An 18,678-nucleotide genomic window follows, 5' to 3' on the forward strand; every position below is an offset into this window, starting at 1 on the left:
GGCAGTTCTGAAGGCAAAAGGGGGTCCAACCCGTTACTAGCATGGGGTACCTAATAAAGTGGCCGGTGAGTGTACATGAACAAGCCTACATCAAAGATACATCTGTTTCCTATGCATGTTTGATGGGACAGGCAGGCAGTGGCTGGCCACCGCTCCAAGTTACAGCACAGATTAGGATGCATGACTAGGTGAAAGCAAAGCCATGAATGTGGATGGCTTTGGCGAGGGAAACAAGGTAGATAAGTGAAAAGAGAAATAACACATGAGTAATGTGTCCAATATTCTTTTTTTTAATTTGGTTTTAAATGACCTAGATGACCTTTAGGCATATAATGACCAAAAAGCCACCCACCACCACTAAGTCTAAGTGACTAGGGGAGATCTGGATAGAACCACAGCATAGTATACAGCTGAGACTCCATTGACTTAATAACTCTTTTCTCTGTTGTGCAGTTGTCTTTTGTCCCCGCTGGTTGATGTATTGTTGGCTTTTTTAGCTGCAAGCAGCTGGTGCAAGTCCCTTTCTCTAGTTGTCAGACTGTCGCCATTCTGGGACACATAAACTCAGTTTGTTCCCCAAACAAGGATGAAGCTCAGTCCAAGATCATGTAGGAAATTGCTCACATAGTGTTTATATTTCTATTTTTCTATATTTTGTAGGCTTAAAGGTAATTTCCAAGACATATCAGTCTAAGTTTAGACTAGTTGTTAAAGTCTGTTTGCCACATCAGACATTCTGACAAATAACAACAAAGTGATAAAATAATATTTCAGCTACAATTCCTTGAATGCTTATTCCTGTCTTACAAATGATTACAAAAATAATTTGAATTTACCGTACATGAAAAAGAGAAATTTTATAAAATAAAAGCAATTTTCAAATTTTAGGAGGTTTAACAAAGTAGAAAAATAATCATTGATTTTCATAGATCTGTAACTAATAGTTGGAGCACAAGTCATGTGGTGTCAGTCTGTGTTGTTGTACAGCACAGAGCACATCAAGAAAGATGTCGGTGCATGTAAAAGGAAGGTGAGTTAATTTGCATTTTCTTCACCTTGCAGCACAATGCCACTCTGTCAACATCCGCTGCCTTTGCTTTGCCAGGATTTTATATTCAGTAAAAGGTGGATTTGGCCGGCTATGAATTGCAAATAAAAATCGACTGTAGCAGTTCTTGGCACAAAGAGATACGCGCACGATGGTGCATCCCAAATTAAAGTGAAGTTCACCTTCCAAAACATTCAGCACTTTGGATCAAGGGAGAGTCCCGTCGGTTCAACTCGACACCATGTTTCCCTTCTCGCCAGATGTTCTGCTTGATTAGCATGCAGGCTTGGGGCGACAGAGGTGTTACCACCCATACGGCGTTTATCCAGGTGCCGAAGCTCTGCATAATTAACTCACATTAACATGAATAATATTCATTAGATTCATGGTGTGTTTCCTTGAGTGAGGAATAGATCAGTGTTATTGGCGTGCAGAAAGGTTTGTGGGCAATGATTAAGAAAGTCTTTCTGCGTTACTGTGTTGTTAAGCGGAAAGCAGCCTTCATGCACATTCTGTACAATCAAGTTCAGCTGTGTGTGTGAAGAATAAGAAGATAATATACTAAACCCATACCGTGAAGCACATCATTAACACTACAGGCCTATGTCAGGGATCCTGAATAGTAATTTTAAATACATGCAGGAAAGTCCAAGACAGTGGAGAAACCGAGGCTATCTTGGTTTCCATCATAAATCACGCAGTATGAAGACAACTTTGAAACTCAACACCTTAAGATGTGAGAGGCCTACCGAGGCCCTTAAAGAGACAGCGCGAGTCGGACAGATATTGAGGACAGACAAAACACAAGGCTATGAGTGTTGAGTGTTTCCAGAAACATCAATAAAACCTCCGCTTTTAAAATGAGTGATGATTTTGATGAATGACTGAAAGACATTTCCCATCTGCTCATTCATCGTTTCTCTTTCTTTCACACACTTCTAGGCGTATGCGCACTGCTGCCGGCTAACATGTTTATATGTATGTGTATGTTCCCAGGTGAAATCCAGGAGTCTCACTGTAAGAGGAGGATTACCAACTCAAACCTGGGGAGACACTGGAGCCCCGGGGTGCTGGAATGGAGCAACTCATTGAGTAAGAGAGATTCTAAATTAGTCTTATTTGAAAAGTGGGTTTTACACAGTATGTTAACGTGTTTTATTGTGTTTACTAAATGAACTTCCTGTCTCTATTTTGGGGCTTCCTGGAACTGTTGTTGCCCAACCTTGTGTTGTGAGCATTGTGACTGGAGAAGCATTTCAGCCATATATATAACATATAACCTTTTACAACACTGATTTGACAGCACTAGCTTGAAGGCATGTAATTAAGTGTTTGCACAAGCTGAGTTGAGAACAATTAAAAGAAAGCCTGAAGATACGACTGACTGACTGAGTGACTGAGTGACTGACTGACTGACTGACTGACTCTGTTTGAAATACAACATCTTGACAAAAATTGAGCTCAGTCACACTGTTCTTCATGGACACCTCTTTTGACAGTTGGTGACATCCCAACATATACTGTGCGTTTCTCTGACTTGTCTCTCCCTGTTTTAGTAGACAGGTTGATTGAGGTGCTTGAAGGAGGTTTACCGCCCGACGTGTTTGAGAGCCTGATATTTAAAAATTTTTAGCAAAAAAACAGAGCTCATCATCATCCGCTATGCAAAAGGTTGCATTTTTTTATTTGAAGACCGGAGTTTCTGGAAACACAGTCATAGAGTCACCCATATGTAATCATGAATTTGCACACACAAATCAGACTCACAAAACTCACACAATTATACATAAGCACAAATATTTTACTCCATGTCTCCTTTTGCAGCAGTGAGCTAGCAGAAAAAACGAAAAAAGCCTGGGAATGATGCCACAGAGGAGTAATAACCAAACTGTCTTTGGGCAGGCCACCTCACACTTTTGGGGGATGGGGACTTGATTTATCTAACCCTACATACCTCCAGTCCTCTTTTGTGAGGGAAAGTTTCTTATCAACAGTGCTAGACTTGAATGTACAGTGCTAGACTATACATTTTGACATCCTATCAAATCTATCCATCTATCGATCCATCTATCTATCTATCTATCTATCTATCTATCTATCTATCTATCTATCTATCTATCTATCTATCTATCTATCTATCTATCTATCTATCTATCTATCTATCTATCTGTCTATAAATCCATCTATCTAGATAACTAACTACTGTATCTCAAATTCAGCTTTCACTTTGCGTTATTCTCCTTGAAAACCTGCTTTTCTTCTTTCCCCAAATAGTAGCCTCCTTTGCGAATATATCCCTTCCCCTCTTTGTCTCTGAGTGCTGCTGTGGCTGAGCCGAGTGTGATAAGAGCCATGGGGAGTTGTATCTTCTTAGCTCTATTGCATGTCTATTTCCCTTCTTCTCGGCCCATTCTGCAGATAGCAGAAACCGGATTGGCATTGTGTCTCTGGGGTGTATGCACACACAGTACAGTAAGTGTTGGCTGTCTGTCATTGTGTGTGTGACTGTTCATTCAAGTATATTTGTGTGAATCACACTCATTGTCATTGCATTACCTATCTCTCACCGGCGCGGGTAGATGCAACATGTATAATTCATACCTGTGTCCATGTCTAGGAAGAGCTGCATGCTTTCCTTCCCATTAACCCCGACCTGTGATATACAGTGTATCAGTACTTGTCCCCCCCGTGTCTCACATTGACAGTGACGCATCAGTGATTGTTGAATCACCCTCCTCATTCTCCAACACCCCTGGCACCTCTCCCAACATGCCTAGCAGACCTGCCGCTGGCTTGCGCAACTCTGTTCTTCACTCGGGCCTGTGACTCACTCACTGATGAGTCATTGCAACAGGGAAAGGGGCTTTAAATGCACCTCCAAGGAAGTGCAGTGCACCCACACAGTTGTGCACATGGTGCATGTGTGCACATGAGAACACAACTCTGTTGTTACCAAACTCTGTTGGAGTCACAGCGTGTTGATGTTCATCGTGGTGTGTGTGTGTGCGTGTGTGTGTGTGTATTTGTGATGTCACATGTCTTTCCTCCCTCTCTTTTATTGTCTAAGTACACCCCACACACAATTATTTATACTAATAAACACAAGATTTTTTAATTAATTCTTGTAATTTTGATTTTTCAGAGTCTTTTTCATATAAGAACCAAACGGCCAATCCTGTAATTGTTTGACATTCAAATTACTGTTCTGTTGACTCTGCCTCGATTAGATAGCCAAGCATAATGATGAAGAGAGTGGTGGGCATTCAGCCACTAGAGGGAGACACCACCATTACTTTCTAACACAAAAGCTTGACTTCACACAGTAAATGATATACAATATTATTATCTTCATGTGAATTCGCTATTGATTATTAAAGCAACATCATATTCTCACTCTTTCTGTAAACTGATATTTTTTTAAGGATGGATGTTTGTTATTTGATTGAAGTTGCCAGTTCATAATTTAACTCAAGTTGTATCTACAGAAATCTAAGTTTGGGAGAGTGGGCGATAATGCCATTTCATTTGAATTCCCTTATCAAATCTTTTTACATTTCCTCTGTCTCCATCAGTTTCACTCCTAAGTGTGTTTGACTATTACAAGAAATATACATATCTGCTGATGTGTATATTTCTTGTAATAATATAAGACACAAAAAAAGGAACTTGCATATACAAAATCAGAAAGATGTTCCTGAAGTGTGTGGCTCAATATTAGATTGTACTGCTTAATATCCCATGACACAACCTGTCAGGTCGTGACAGTTAAACGCAGGTGTGTGGTGACGGCTTTGTAGAAGTGGGCTTAGGAAACCTCCTCATTTCCCCGTTTCACTTGACAAATATCCCACTGGTTACATAAAGAAATGTACATATCCCCAAAAATATTTTTAGGTTATTCCTATGGGATACCATACCACTGCTTTAGAGATTGACATTACATCACAGTTAAATATGGCTCTAACATTCCTCAGGGGGATTTCCCTTTCTTTGCGTGTTTTCCAAAAATGCATCTCTTTGTAAAAAGCCTGCTACATTTGAGTGGTAAACCAAAGCAAAAAAAACTCCTAAGCATACAAAGTATCCCTGTCAACCCACGATGGGATAGTGAATGACAAATATTCGAGAGAAGATATTTTATAACTCTGATTACTGTCATCATAAACGGAGAAAGAAATCTGAAAAAAAATCACTAGTGTTGAAAAGGTTTTACAACACTGACGACAAAATTGGATAGAATTCACACTGTGTCATTTTTTATGATGACCTGATGGATCCAGTTTGGTCAGACATTTGAGTATGGAGCAGTTAAACGTTTTCTTAAGCTGTTATTGTGTTTTGGAGTTGGATTCTGAAATGTGTGCAAACTGATTTCCCTTGGAGACAATAAAAGCGTCATCATCATCATGCTGTCAGCGATTTCAGCAGAGCTGGATGTCATGTGACGGATGGAGCTGTTGTGTGATCATGGTTCTTGCTGAAGTAGCAGCCAAACGTTTTAAAGAGGCATGAAGTCCGTCTTTATCCAAGGTTTATATACCGCAGCCTCGGGCAACAAATAAATGAGAGGGCCGTCGCGCAGCAGTGGAAGCTTTTAATAGCTCATTAATGTCCTTCTTTGTCTCTGCTCACATCAGAACCCTTTGTCCGGAACAGCTGTCCAGAGCAAATTTACCAGTTCCTTTTCCAAGGGATTGAATTACATGCGTTGAGGTTAAACTGGCAGAAATCTGTTCAGGGGCTCCCACTTTAGATTTATTCACACAGCCTATGAAGGAATCAGTGTAGGGAAATTGAGGTCCAGGCTCTTTGAAAAGGTAATGGCCACGCTGTATTAGGGGACTGTACACAGTATGTCAAGGAAACCAGAGGCAGAGGGCTGATGTTAAATAAACCTATCACTTGTTAATCAGACTCTTAAAACCCCCAAGTGTTGTACACAGGGGTCATTGAATGTGGATGAAACGGGATTAAGTGAAGCAATGTGAAGTATGTGAAGAATAAGACAATATAGCTGACATGGGCCTAGATAAGAAGTGTACAACTTGAGGAGTAGAGATAATATGTTCATTCTTGATCCTCACTCTGACGAGCTGAGCGAACGCTATCTGTCGCGGTGAGCAGGTGAGCAGAAAGGCCCTAATTGGTCACATGGGGCTGAGCTGTACGGCTGAGAGAATGCAGGGGCGCACACACAGTTGCTGCCACTGCCGACGTTTGTATGGATCGTTTTCTTCTAAAGATGATTCATGGGTGTTCCAGCTGTCACTGGCTCAGCGTTTTTACCCAAATCAGCATTTTTGCTTCATAACAAGGCCTTCTCACCCTTTACCCAGGGTATAGGATAGCATAAAACGCTACACTTCTACACAGCCCTCCTGCGGTCCTGCCAAATACACAGACTCAGTGTGAAATGAGCACAAGTAGCTGTCTGAGGGAACACTAAAGCTTCCTTGTCGAGCCACAGGTTTAGGATTCGTTTGGCTTCATGATACTGATGTCAGACCAGTTGTTTTGCTCTAGCTGGCCTGTTTGTTCAGTCCTTGACGTGCCTGTCTGTGTTACATTCATCACCATGCTTTAAAACTGATTCTCCGAGACTGTGCGATCAGCATCGCTGGAAGGTCTAATGTCTGTGTCTGCGGATAGACATGATCTCAGCAAGCTGTTAAAAGCTTCTGCACTCACTAACACATCACTCATCCTTTTATTGTCATCCTGTTTTCCTGTTATCTCTTTGTTGTTGTTGTATCTTTTGGTGTGGTATGTGGTGTGTTTAGTGTGTGTGTCACCAGATGAATCCGAGCTGTGTTACAAGACACTCATCTTAAAGAGATTCTGATTGTTTTGTGTGTTGCGACCACAAATGGAGGAGCACTCATCTCACGTTGTAACACTCACGCTTCCACATATACACACATGCACGCAGAAATAAATACAGCAGCGGCAGCTTAATCATTCTTCAGACAAGGATGACAATGACAAGTGACACACCTTGCAGTTCAGATCTAACTGAACTGCCGCATAATGAATCATGGAGGGCGGTCGGCTGGAGCAAAAACAGAATCAGTGGTGGGCTCACATCAAAACAGACCAGATGTGTGTGTGTGTGTGTGTGTGTGTGTGTGCTTATGTTTGTGTATGTGTGTGTGTGTGTGTGTCTCACACCGGAGTATGTTAATATTGTCTTCTGAGATGTTTATGTGAGAGAAAAACTAAAGCAGCGGTGACCATTTAATGGCTGTGTGAGTGTCAGTCGCTTGATTGAAAGGGAGAGAGATAAGAGAGAGATCTTTAGTTTGAGGAAGGAATCTGCGTCTGTTTATATAAAGCTACAGTTAACAAAATATTGAACTACACTTTTTTTAATCTTACTTTCTGATCTCTGTGATCGGACATCCGTATGGTTTTAACATCAATCATTTTACCTTGCACCCAAGAAGTGATGATTCATGAGCAATTTTAAAGGCCAAAGGTTTTTTGGGAGGTGAAAGGAGTTTATAAAAAGGTAAAAGTCAGCAGCCAATACTTACATTTCTTCATCTTTTACAGTATTCAGTGCAGCCCTCAGCTTCAGAAGCTATCTAAATCAAAGTATGTCTGACTGGCATTATGCAGCCTGGGAGGGGCAAGGTGATAGAGGGTAGGCTATAGAGTGAGGGAGGAGGAGATGGATGGTAGGAAAAGATGTAGTTATAGAGAGGAAGAGAGCTAGAGAGAAAGAAAAATAGGTATTTTGTTTCAAGTCCTCCGGGCAGAGCATTTCCATTTTCCTCTCTGAGGTTTATTGATGGCATTCCACTGTGCTGTGTGTGTGTGTGTGTGTGTGTGTGTGTGTGTGTGTGTGTGTGTGTGTGTGTGTGTGTGTGTGTATGTGTGTGTGTGCAAAGCTTGCCTGTGTGCTTGTGTCTGTGCACAAGCGGTGCTCTATTAAAAAAATACAGGCAAATGTTGAGCTGAGTTTACATTGTTGCCATTACAACCAATGTTTTGAGGAACTTGTTAGCTCAAAGTGCAACACACACCAGAGAAAACACATAAAACCAATAAGAGCAGACTATTGAAAATACACAAAATGCCATAAATAAATACAGAGACAACAACAAGCTAAAAACATGTACATAAAGGGCCAAAGGTCCAGCGCTCAAGAGTTTAACAGCCTCAGGGAATGTTCTTCTTTTGAACCTCTCACATGAAGAACAAAGCTGCATCACCTCCCTGAGGGCATCTGCTCAAAGCAGGCAGATGCTGGAGGAGAATCATCCCTAACATCATTCAGAGCCTTTTTCTTCCTGGGAATTTATGTGCACATTTGTCTGTGCCCACACCTTTAAACAAAAAAAAAAACTTTCTAAAAAACGTTCCTGTGAGCCAGACTAAGATGGGCTCAGAGATGGCCAATCCCGATTGTTAATAGCTCTGAAATAGCTCAGAAATATTCAGCTGTATGTGAGTATGATGACATATGCACGCCAATGTGTGCTTGGGCTTTATTCTACTAAAGGTTGAAAAGGAGGCATATTGCATGAGGAGTAAGTTCTTCTTGGGCTCTTCAAGAATTCAAAGTGGATTTAGAGTTTTAGAGTTGGACTTTTGGCTGTTTTGGCTCATTGTTGCAGGAGAAGTGCAGGTGTAACTAACAGCATTAACCATGTCTGTGTTAAGGTTGTCCCAATACTGGCACAGTACCATGGACTGTCAATTTCATCTGTGTGGACTCATTTATGTGAAGATCATTGTTTTCCAAAATACAACATTATTTACATTTGACAAAAAAATGTCACTTAACTTTGACTTTTAGAGAAGACAACGTAACGTTAGTGCATGACTACATGGTTAACCAGTTTACTTTCACAACCTTTGTTTATCATTTAGAAGTACTGAATGAAAATCAGAAAGCACTCTGTCTCAGTGCTCAAATGCAAACGGGATTTCTAACATTGTCTCTGCATAATGCAGTTGTTGTCACGCTAGTCTATATCCATGACATTCCACATTGCTCTCGCTCTGCTGGAAATTCCGCCTGTTGTCACTCTTTTTGGTTGTCCGCTACCTTCCGCTTTCTTTGTGTTGAAATTTTATTGTAAACTCTAATGTGGACTATGGTTAACTGGTCCTCAGATCTCTGCAGGGTAAATCCAGACAGCTAGTTAGACTGTCTGTCCAATCTGAGGTTTCTTTTGCACAACCCTTGAACAAAACAAGTTCCTTCCCGAGTCTACTTTGCACCAGCACCGTTGCTCCACTCGGTGCTTTCCACCGCCAAAGACGAATTTGATTGGTTAAAAGGAATGCCAATAAACCAGGGCACCTTTTTCTCTCATCACGAAATGCTGCATGGAATAGCCAGACCCTCATCCATAGCTATCCAGAGGAAGGTCTGACAATGCAAGACTATGAGAAATGCCTCTCTTGTGGATTATGTGCACACATAAAAATGGATGTTAATGAGAAACTGTGTGGCAGGCAGATTTTATGTCTTTTATACAAAAGATGCAGAAGCTTTGACGTCAAGACCCCGACACTGTAGAGACACGGAGATAATCGTAAGGCTGCTTTGCAGGGCCCTTAATCACATGTCTCATAAAGACTGTGGCAGGGCTGCGTGTGGTGTATGTGAGTGTGTGTGTCAGATGTCTCTGCCCAATGTGAGTTAAGTACAGATGTGAGTCGCACATGCTCAGATTTAAACAGTTTACGGTATAAAGTATCATACTGAAATTGATGAAATCCATACAATAATAAACTTTTCTCATTGCAAACAATAACAGAAGATGGAAATCGTTTCAATCTCTTTAGATTGTTTGATGCTAACGTTAGCTCAAAACGCCATTCAACTGACAGCCTTTGTTGTTTTTGATTGCTAGCTTGTAGCCAGCAGTGAATGAACTTTGTTAAGTAGGTCCATTTTTACGGTATTGACATTACAGAAGTCTCTCTTTAGCATCTTGTAGGCTACTTGTTGCAAAGTGACGCATGCAAGACTCACATCTGCACTCGACTCACATCAGGCAGTGACACTGATTCTAAAAAGGGTGATTATCATTCCATCAGGATGTGTCCTCCAACATGATGGGGTTCCTTTTACTATGGCTAACTTAGAGAGTGTGTGTGTGTGTGTGTGTGTGTGTGTGTGTGCGTGCGGGCGTGCGTCTGTGTCTGTGTCTGTGACTGTGTGTGTGAATGTGTGTGTGTGTGTGTGTGTGTGTGTCTTGTAAATGGTCCTGTCTGACTAATAGCAGTAGGGAAGGCTGCTGAGTGCTGCCGCCACAGTAATTACAGGAAGACCTTTCTTAAACTGTCTCTCACTTTCTTCTTGGCGTGCTGTTTTTCTCTCTCATCAAATGAATTGGGGAGGAATGATGTAGCAAGGTGCCTGCAGTGAATAGTTATTGTCACTCTTTAGCGTTGATATTGATTTTACACTCGTTGCACGAATGCTCCATGTGCACGTAATAGCCCGACAGATACAGGATTTTTGAGGATAACACCAATATTGATATTTAAACTTCTTTTTTATGTTTTTACATAAACGCATAACATAATCAAACATTTTTGATTAAGGTCCCCTAGACTTGATTATTTACACAAATGTCCCCAAGTTATACAGAACATTTTACAGTGTAAAACTCACCAGCGCTTTAATGGTGACACTATTTCTATTGGTTTTTCTATCCAGTCCGACACAAAGGTAAAACTACTCAGATATCTTCGTTGATACAAATCTCATTCCTGTGGCAATAACCTGCTGCTCTAAAACCTGAATGGAATGAGCTACCTCACACAGTTTGAGAGCTGACTCAATAAATAAGTCATAAATAGTTATATTAGTGTATTTAATAGTGTATTTAAATCTAAATCACGATTGAATCGTTAAGCATTTGCCTTAAAGATCCGATGTTATGGTCATTTTATGTTCATAATTGTATTTCGGGTTTCCAATAGAACATGTTTACACGCTTAATGTGAAAAAAAACAACATTGTTTTTCTCATACTGTCTGAATATCCCTGCATTCACCCTTTTTTCTGAAACACTCTGTCTTTAATCCAACCTTCTGGAAATGGCCCAGCCTGCTCTGATTGGTCAGCCTGTCCAGAGCTTCTTCAGCTGTGCTCTCCAGGTGTCTGCACTGTTGTTGCAGCCAGAGAATGACTGTAGCGGCACTTTTTACCTCTATATAGTTTGGAAGCCCTGACGGCTTGTTTAAGCATTTTACAAGCCTCTCAAGTATTGTGTTCTCAAGTGAATGTTGCCAAAGTGAGGGTGTTTTTGTGTTTGAATGAAAATAGCCCTCAAAAAATAGCACTACATGATTTATTCATCAGCCAAAACTCTTTTAGCGCCAAATGCATTCTAAAGGCAGAAAGAAGCCTGAGCTGTCAGTAGTTTGAGCTCAGCTCTTCCTCCCTGTGGTGGTAAATTCCCCTCAGTGCTGTGCGCTCCATCGCTCTTTCACTTTCATGGAGTCTTCCTCAATCTTCTGAACTCCAGCTCTCTCTGTCTCCCAACTCGTCCTTCTTTCTGTGTCCCTTTCTCCCCAGCTATTCAAAACAGACAACAAATCAGCCAGAGTAGGAATATTAAAGTAGTATTTTTGATCCATAAACATAGGCTGATTTAAACATAGGCTGATTTTGTCCTAGGTGTATGGAGTGTATCTTTCTAGCTGCCGTTCACTGCCTCTATTATTACAGGTAACAGCAGTGTTGTAGACAAAACAGCTATCTCAAGCATCTAGATTATGTTCCCCATATGGTTGAAGAAAATGGAAAGACTGGGGGGCTGTTGATGCTGTCTGTATTCCTGGGCAGCAGCAAAGGACGTGCATACGTAATATCTGTTTTGCAAATGTGTATTCACATGCTGTAACACTGCAGATTTATGGTGAAATAGTGTCAGCAAGGATGAAGAATACAAGGGCGTTAAAAGCCATAAATATTACAGTGTTCATCGAATTTTTCTATCACTGTTTTGGGGTTTTTTCTCTCTCTCTCTCTCTCTCTCTCTCTCTCTCTCCCTGCTCTTTCTACCCAGGGACTCAACAGATTAATATCCCTCCCGGGCAATGTAGTCAGACCATCCTGCTTCTCAGATCAATAGGCGTTCGGGGGAGGGGTGTTGCAAATCACGACAGAGAGGAAGGGACTAAAGGAGAATTTTGATCGAGAAGGAGAAAGACGGCAGAGGAGGATCGATAAGCTGAACTCTTTAGCGTAGGAACCGGCAACGCTCACCAAGCAGACACACACACACACACACACACACATACACGCACACACACACACACACACACACACACACACACAGACACACCTAGTCTGTAAATTGTCTAAATCTCCGCTGAGACAAATTCCTTTACAGGCATAACTTCAAATTGTTCTATTAATAGTAGAGAATGATTAGTTATTATATATATATAATTTCCCTGTTTTCACAGTATCTGATCATTACTGCAGTGTAGCTAAATGCACAGCTGCCAATTGGAAATGACTAAGTAGCATCTATTTTGATAAGTGCTTATTAGTTTGAGTCATATTTTTTAAAGTGTGGGTCCTGGCTGCTTTAGAGAGCCTGTTGCAAGTGTGAGTGCGTATAGAGGGGAAGGAAGGAAAGAGCAGGGGAGAGAGGGCGGATGAGAGGTAATGAAAAGGGAGGCATGTGGAGGGAGACGTGCTAGAGGGGATGAAGAGGATAATGGAGGATGCAACCGAGACATTTAGCCTAGACAGTGAAAGCAGAAAGAGACAGAGAATATGAAGACACCTATTCTATAAAAAAGTATGGTGTCTAGATGTGTGGGAAGAAGCCACACACACAAACACACACATACACACATACACATACACATACACGCACACAAACACACCCACACACACACACACGCACAAACGCAAGCTCTTCACAAAAATCCCTCCTTCAATACCTCCTTCCCCCTTTCCTCGTATATTTCTCTCCTTCTTCTCTTCCCTTGCGGCTTTCCATCCTTTTTATTTCTAGGAAGGTCTGTCTCTCTGTCTCTTTGTCTGTCTCTCTGTCTGTCTGTGTGTTATGCGCATATCTCTCGAACTGTTAGTCCAATGGATTTCAAACTTGGCATGTGTCTTGCTACGGGCACGAGTTAACACAGTGCCAAGTTGTACGCTGTTTGGATTAGCAATGCGAAAGATGTATTAAAATCCATCTGTAAAAGAAGCACACAAGCTAGAGCTTTTGGTGCTCTAGCCGCTGGCCGCTCCCCCTCTCACACTGGTCACTGCCTGAGAACACCAGAAGAAGAAAACAGCAGAGCTTTGGCAGCTGAAATGTGAAATACACCTCAGATTCTCAAAAATGTGCAAAGTAGAACTACTTTGGACTGTCTTTGACTTTGAATAAACAAACAACAATTCCCGAATTTCAGGACGTTTCAGATCCCGAACATGGACAACCGGCAACAGACATCAGGCAGACAGAGCGTGATGCCACTGATAGGAAGGCTACCAGAAACTGTTTAGGAGTCACATCGTTGTCTGTGTTTGGGGGGCGTGTTTGGTGGGACGGTAACCTGCGCGCCACACGCAAATGCCACATGCAAAACGCTTTACAACAGACAATACACACACACACACACACACAAACACACACAAACACACACTCCGGTTCTGGTGTTTGATTAACGCAGACATGTGCTGATTAGCTCTCGTAATGGGCCGGGTGGGTAGCACACTGCCATGAGTCCATGAGGCTAATGTCTGATTACTCCACATTGTTATTGTGATATTTTGTGATTACATTCTGAATATGCAACGTTCTCTGTCAGGTAAATCAGTAAATTAGTAGTAGGGTAAACAGGGTGTGCGGGGCAGTTAAGTGATTTGGGGTCTTTCTGTAAGTAATTTTGGAGTACAAATTGGTTTTGATGAATTCTACAAGCAGCAATCCCTCAAGCCAAACAATCAGCCCGTTCCAAACAGGCACATTTTCAACGAGCCGTGCACTAGTGCTGAATGATCAAGACAAGACAAATACATAGAGGGCACGGTCAATCTGGCAGAGAGAGAGAGAGAGACAGAGAGAGAGGAGGGAGGAACAGAAGAGAGAGATGGAGAGCCCGACAGAGCGATACACACAAAGCTCAATCATTGAAACCTGCTCTCCTGCTGTGATCGTAGGTTTGCGTGTGTGCTCACCCAAAGCCCTAATGGTCGTATGAAAGAATTCAAGCGCGACATAGACAACACGCGTTAGAAAACAGAGAGACACATAGAGAAAGAGGGGAGTGGGCTTAGATACAAGCATCATAGCAGCTCATATTCCCCCAACAGCTCTTCTCCAGCACACAAGACCATTGGTGAGCTACCACCTCCCTCCCTCTCTCTCTCTCTCTCTCTCTCTCTCTGTCTCTCTCTCACACTCTCACTCTCTATCACACACACACTGTTTCTCTCTCTCTCTCTCTCTAATTTTCTCTCATTTTCTCTCTCCTTCTTGTTGGCTCTCCAGTGAGGGGGCAGTGCTCCTGCAGTTACAAACGTTACTATTTTGAGAGTCAGTGTGTGAGCTCAGCGCGCCATAGCAAGCGTTCCAAAGAGGAGAGACGCAGAGAAAGGCAGAGTTCGGGTTTGGCTCGTTCTGCACGTTAAGAGCCATGCACAAAAGGATGAGGGAGTGCAGGGTGACTTGGACCTGCTGCTGATGCCACGCCGCGCCGCCCAACCCAGGTATAGAAGCAGAAGAAGACAGGCAAGCCGGGAAGTCCTGTAACGAGGACATTTGCAGAAAAGGACCAGAAACATTTTTTTTGACTGATCAAAAGGAAAAAGGCAAAAGGGGAGAGGGAGGTGAAGGTGAGCAGAGAGAGGAAAAGATGGCGAGTTTTGGGAAACTCACAGACTACTTTAATCGCCGTAAGTCTCAAGAGGAGCTGCGGGTGGGCAGGAGCACGCAGCGCAGAGGCAGTTACTGCTGCACTGTGGCAGAGGCCAGGTAACCTGTGTGTATGTCTGTGTGCGTCTGTCTCTGTGCACAGGAATGTCAGGCTGAATGGGGGCATGGCACACTTTGTCACTGTGGCTGTAAACATACATCGTCACGTCCCTGTGTGTTTTTCTTTGTGCAACAAAGTGGGCTTGTTTACACGCTGTGTCTTTAGAAGATTATGGTATTGTTCTTCTTTGTACATCACACATTGGAGCTCAGTGTTTTAGACACAAGTGAATGATTCGCTCATTACATCTTTTATTTTAGATTCTTTTTTGGGCTTTCCTGCTTTTATTTGATAGGACACCTAGGGGAGAAAGGGGAAAGAGAGGGGGAAGACATGCAGGAAATCGTCAAAGGTTGGATTCGAACACTGGATTGAGGCATAAAACCCAAAGTACACGTGCACCTACTCTACCCACTGAGCCAACCCGGCCACCATTCATTAGGTCTTATTGATGTGAATACAAAAAAAATAACATGTGTATTAGAGGAAGTTAACTTTGTTTTAAATAAAAGTCAACCTACATTCATGCATACACATTAGGTGTTTGTATATATGTGCCTGTGTGTGTATGTGCATGTAAACATGTGTCTGCATGCATGTGTGAGCAGCCATTATGTTACATAAGTGTAGAGGTGCAGTGGTGCTGTGCTGTCAGGTTATGGATTCTTCCAAATGACGCACCCTTAAATAATGAGGCTTTTCTATAGATTGAGGTGGAAAGGATGAAGTTGATATGCTGCATGTGATGTAGATGAGAAGGAGAGACAGAATACTTTCTCACCGGGAGTTTCCCAGTAGCAATCACAACTCTTTACTGTTTGATTACTGAGAGACTTCAGCAGGGAATGTAGGGGCTTCTGTAATTGCCTTGCTCAAGGGCAGATTGACAGAGATAGCATCCAGGTGTTTCCCAGACAATCTTAATGCCGCAAGTCCACGATCCCCTCAACCACACCCTTAAAACTTAACTTTTGTGGCTTTGCTAAATTCTAACAACTTTTTACGTTGTTTCACAGCACTGCAATTAGCGACGTAAATTCAGAAAGAGAATGTAAATGTGCTGTATTTATATAGCGCTTTTCTAGTCTTAATGACTACTCAAAGCGCTTTAACACTATACAGGAAACATTCACTATTCACACACATTCATACACTGTGGCTGAGGCTGCCGTACAAGGTAACACCTGCTCATCAGATGAACACTCACACACATTCACACCCCATGAGCGTGTGCGAGCAACTCTGGGTTCAGTGTCTTGCCCAAGGACACTTCGACATGGTACTGCAGGGCCAGGGATTGAACCACCAACCTTCCGATTGGCAGGCAACCACTGAGCCACAGCCGCCCCCAGCCGTAATTTGCCAAACTTTGGAGGCAAGTTTAGAGTCCTGTGTTTCTCGTTTTCTGTCCTTCTAAAAAAAGCTGGAAGGGGAATCTTGTTAAATTGCTCGTGAGGTGATGTTAAATTACATAACCTGGATAAAAGTGCAAATTAGAGCGCTAAATCCTTAAACAAATCCAGCATGTCTCTCATCACCACATTCTCTTTGTCTCTGTCTCTCTCACTCACTCTTTTTCACCAACCACCCCCTTCCCTCGCCCGTCCATGTCTTCCCATCTTCCCGTCTTCAGTCTAGTGTTTTATTTTATTTTGTATCATTCTCTTGCTCTTTATTTCGGTTCTTTTTCTCTCATGCATGCTCCTTCTGTGCTCTGACATCCGCCGAGAAGGAGCCGGAGGGGATTGGGAGCCTTCACACTTGCGACAGGTCTGTTTGTTGATGCGGGACCAGGACAGCTGAGGTCTGCCTCCTCTGTTTTCTGACTGAATAGGAGCAGGAAGAACCATTATATATTCTAACATTCCAGTGTTGTCGAGCACCATGTCATCTGCCACTTTCTACTGAGATTTGTGACCTTGCCTCTAAATTTAGATTTGTGAGACTGTACTTCTGCCCTCATTGGTCGTAAAGCCCTCAAATTTCCTCTTATACCAGATTACATTGAGATATTTGTAACCTTTTAATCATAACTTTAGCCAATATTAACCTTCACAGTTTTCTTTGTTGCAATAAAACCCACACAATTCCACCTTAAATGCTATAGAGCTACTGGTAAATATTTCAACTTGGAATTGTCGTTTTTTTTTACAGCTTCACAAGACATCATGCTTTTCCACAACTTTGCTTTCAGCAGCCCAGCTTTGCTTATGTTTTCACATATTAACTTCCTTTTAGGTTTTTCTGATTTGCTGTAATGATTATAATGTGAAATCTCTCCCGGTTGTGCGTTCAAATTCACATTTTATTAAGTTCCCTACAAATTGACTTTGAAAAGAGAAATTCTGAGGTTTTAGTACTTAATTTTGCAAAAAGACAGACACTCACTGTGGCCTCTCTAATATACAGCCATCGGAATTGTGACAAGTCAGTCAGTCAATAATGAATGATGAATGAATCTGTAATAAAAACAAGTTATGGTCCATCTACTGTAATGTAGAGGAATAAGTCTGCGAGGCATGACCTTTGCTCCTGAATGTCACTAAGCTCAAAGCTGCTTCAATCTTCAGTGACTCCAGTGACCAATGTCCACTGAATCACTGAACACTAAAAACAGAGGTTAATCCATCCATACCCTTTTTCCTCCTATGGCCAGCTTTTCCCAACCTACCGAGCCTTATCCAAGTCTTACCTACTCAGCACTTAGATATTTAAATTCTGCTATCATGGGGTGGTTTAATCTGTATTCCAACCAGTGAAGGAACGTGTGGGGAAAAGATTAATAAGACGTACAGTAGAAAGAGTCAAAAGAGAGAAGAGAACAAATGTAAAAAACAAATTCAAGTCAACAACACATCAGCCCCAAAACACACATCTACAAACACAGTGAGAACCCAATAACACTGAAAAGAACTTGGTAATGGATGGCTTGCTACCAAGCTGTACAGTTGGCCTATGAATGAATAACTATGTGCTATTTAAGTGGCTTCAAAAGAACATCCCATTAAGAAATGGAACACTGTAACAGTAGCAGAATGTTTAGGAGTAGATTTAGAAAAAGAGAAAAAGAGAAAAAGATGTATGTATGTATAAAGATGTATCATTAAACCTAATTGTTTTAGTCTGTATTCAATTTGAAAATAGTTTAACATTGGAACTGGAACTCTTTTGCATCTTAAACTAAAGATAGACACATGTTGGGTACCGTATGTAAGTGAAAGGATGTGTGTGTGTGTGTTTGTTTTACAAGTTGATTCAGCACCATGGCTAGTTCTCTCTACAGCATTAGCTGAGAAAGAGAAAGAGATGGAGGGGGGAAACCAAAGAGCCAAAGGAGGAGTGCTCAAACGCATGTGCAAACGTGTTTGCTGGTGTGCTGGCATGTGGGCTTTTTCAAATAAACATCCTGTTTGGCAAGTATTTTAACTCAGACTAAATACACATCACCATTACACCATCATCTCAAAATCCTTTTGCTATTTTGCCTGTCAAACATTTCTGCTGTTGCACACACAGACTACCAAAGAAAGTGTGTTGTCTCCTCCTGTCTCCATAACTGCAGCACCAGAGATACTAAATATGGCATCAAAAAAAGTTGCAATACAAACAATTCACATTGCTGCTTGGAACCTCTCCTCTCCTCTCCTCTCCTCTCCTCTCCT

General features: G+C 41.9%; 1 protein-coding gene across 3 annotated transcripts in view; it reads left to right on the top strand.

Moving 5' to 3' along the window:
• Positions 1 to 18,678, top strand: part of LOC117936704 (ankyrin repeat and fibronectin type-III domain-containing protein 1) — a 131,489-nt gene that overhangs the window by 2,544 nt on the left and 110,267 nt on the right. For 2 of the 3 annotated variants that reach the window (XM_034860032.1, XM_034860033.1), the window contains exon 2: positions 2,045 to 2,140. In XM_034860032.1, the coding sequence (XP_034715923.1) occupies positions 2,124 to 2,140 (17 nt within the window). In that variant the 5' untranslated portion in view covers positions 2,045 to 2,123. Of the gene's footprint in view, positions 1 to 2,044; positions 2,141 to 14,462; positions 15,016 to 18,678 lie in introns of those variants that run through there. The other variant, XM_034860031.1, reaches the window with a different exon arrangement.

The sequence above is a fragment of the Etheostoma cragini genome, chromosome 21 (assembly GCF_013103735.1).
Source record: "Etheostoma cragini isolate CJK2018 chromosome 21, CSU_Ecrag_1.0, whole genome shotgun sequence".
Classification (NCBI taxonomy): Eukaryota; Metazoa; Chordata; class Actinopteri; order Perciformes; family Percidae; genus Etheostoma; species Etheostoma cragini.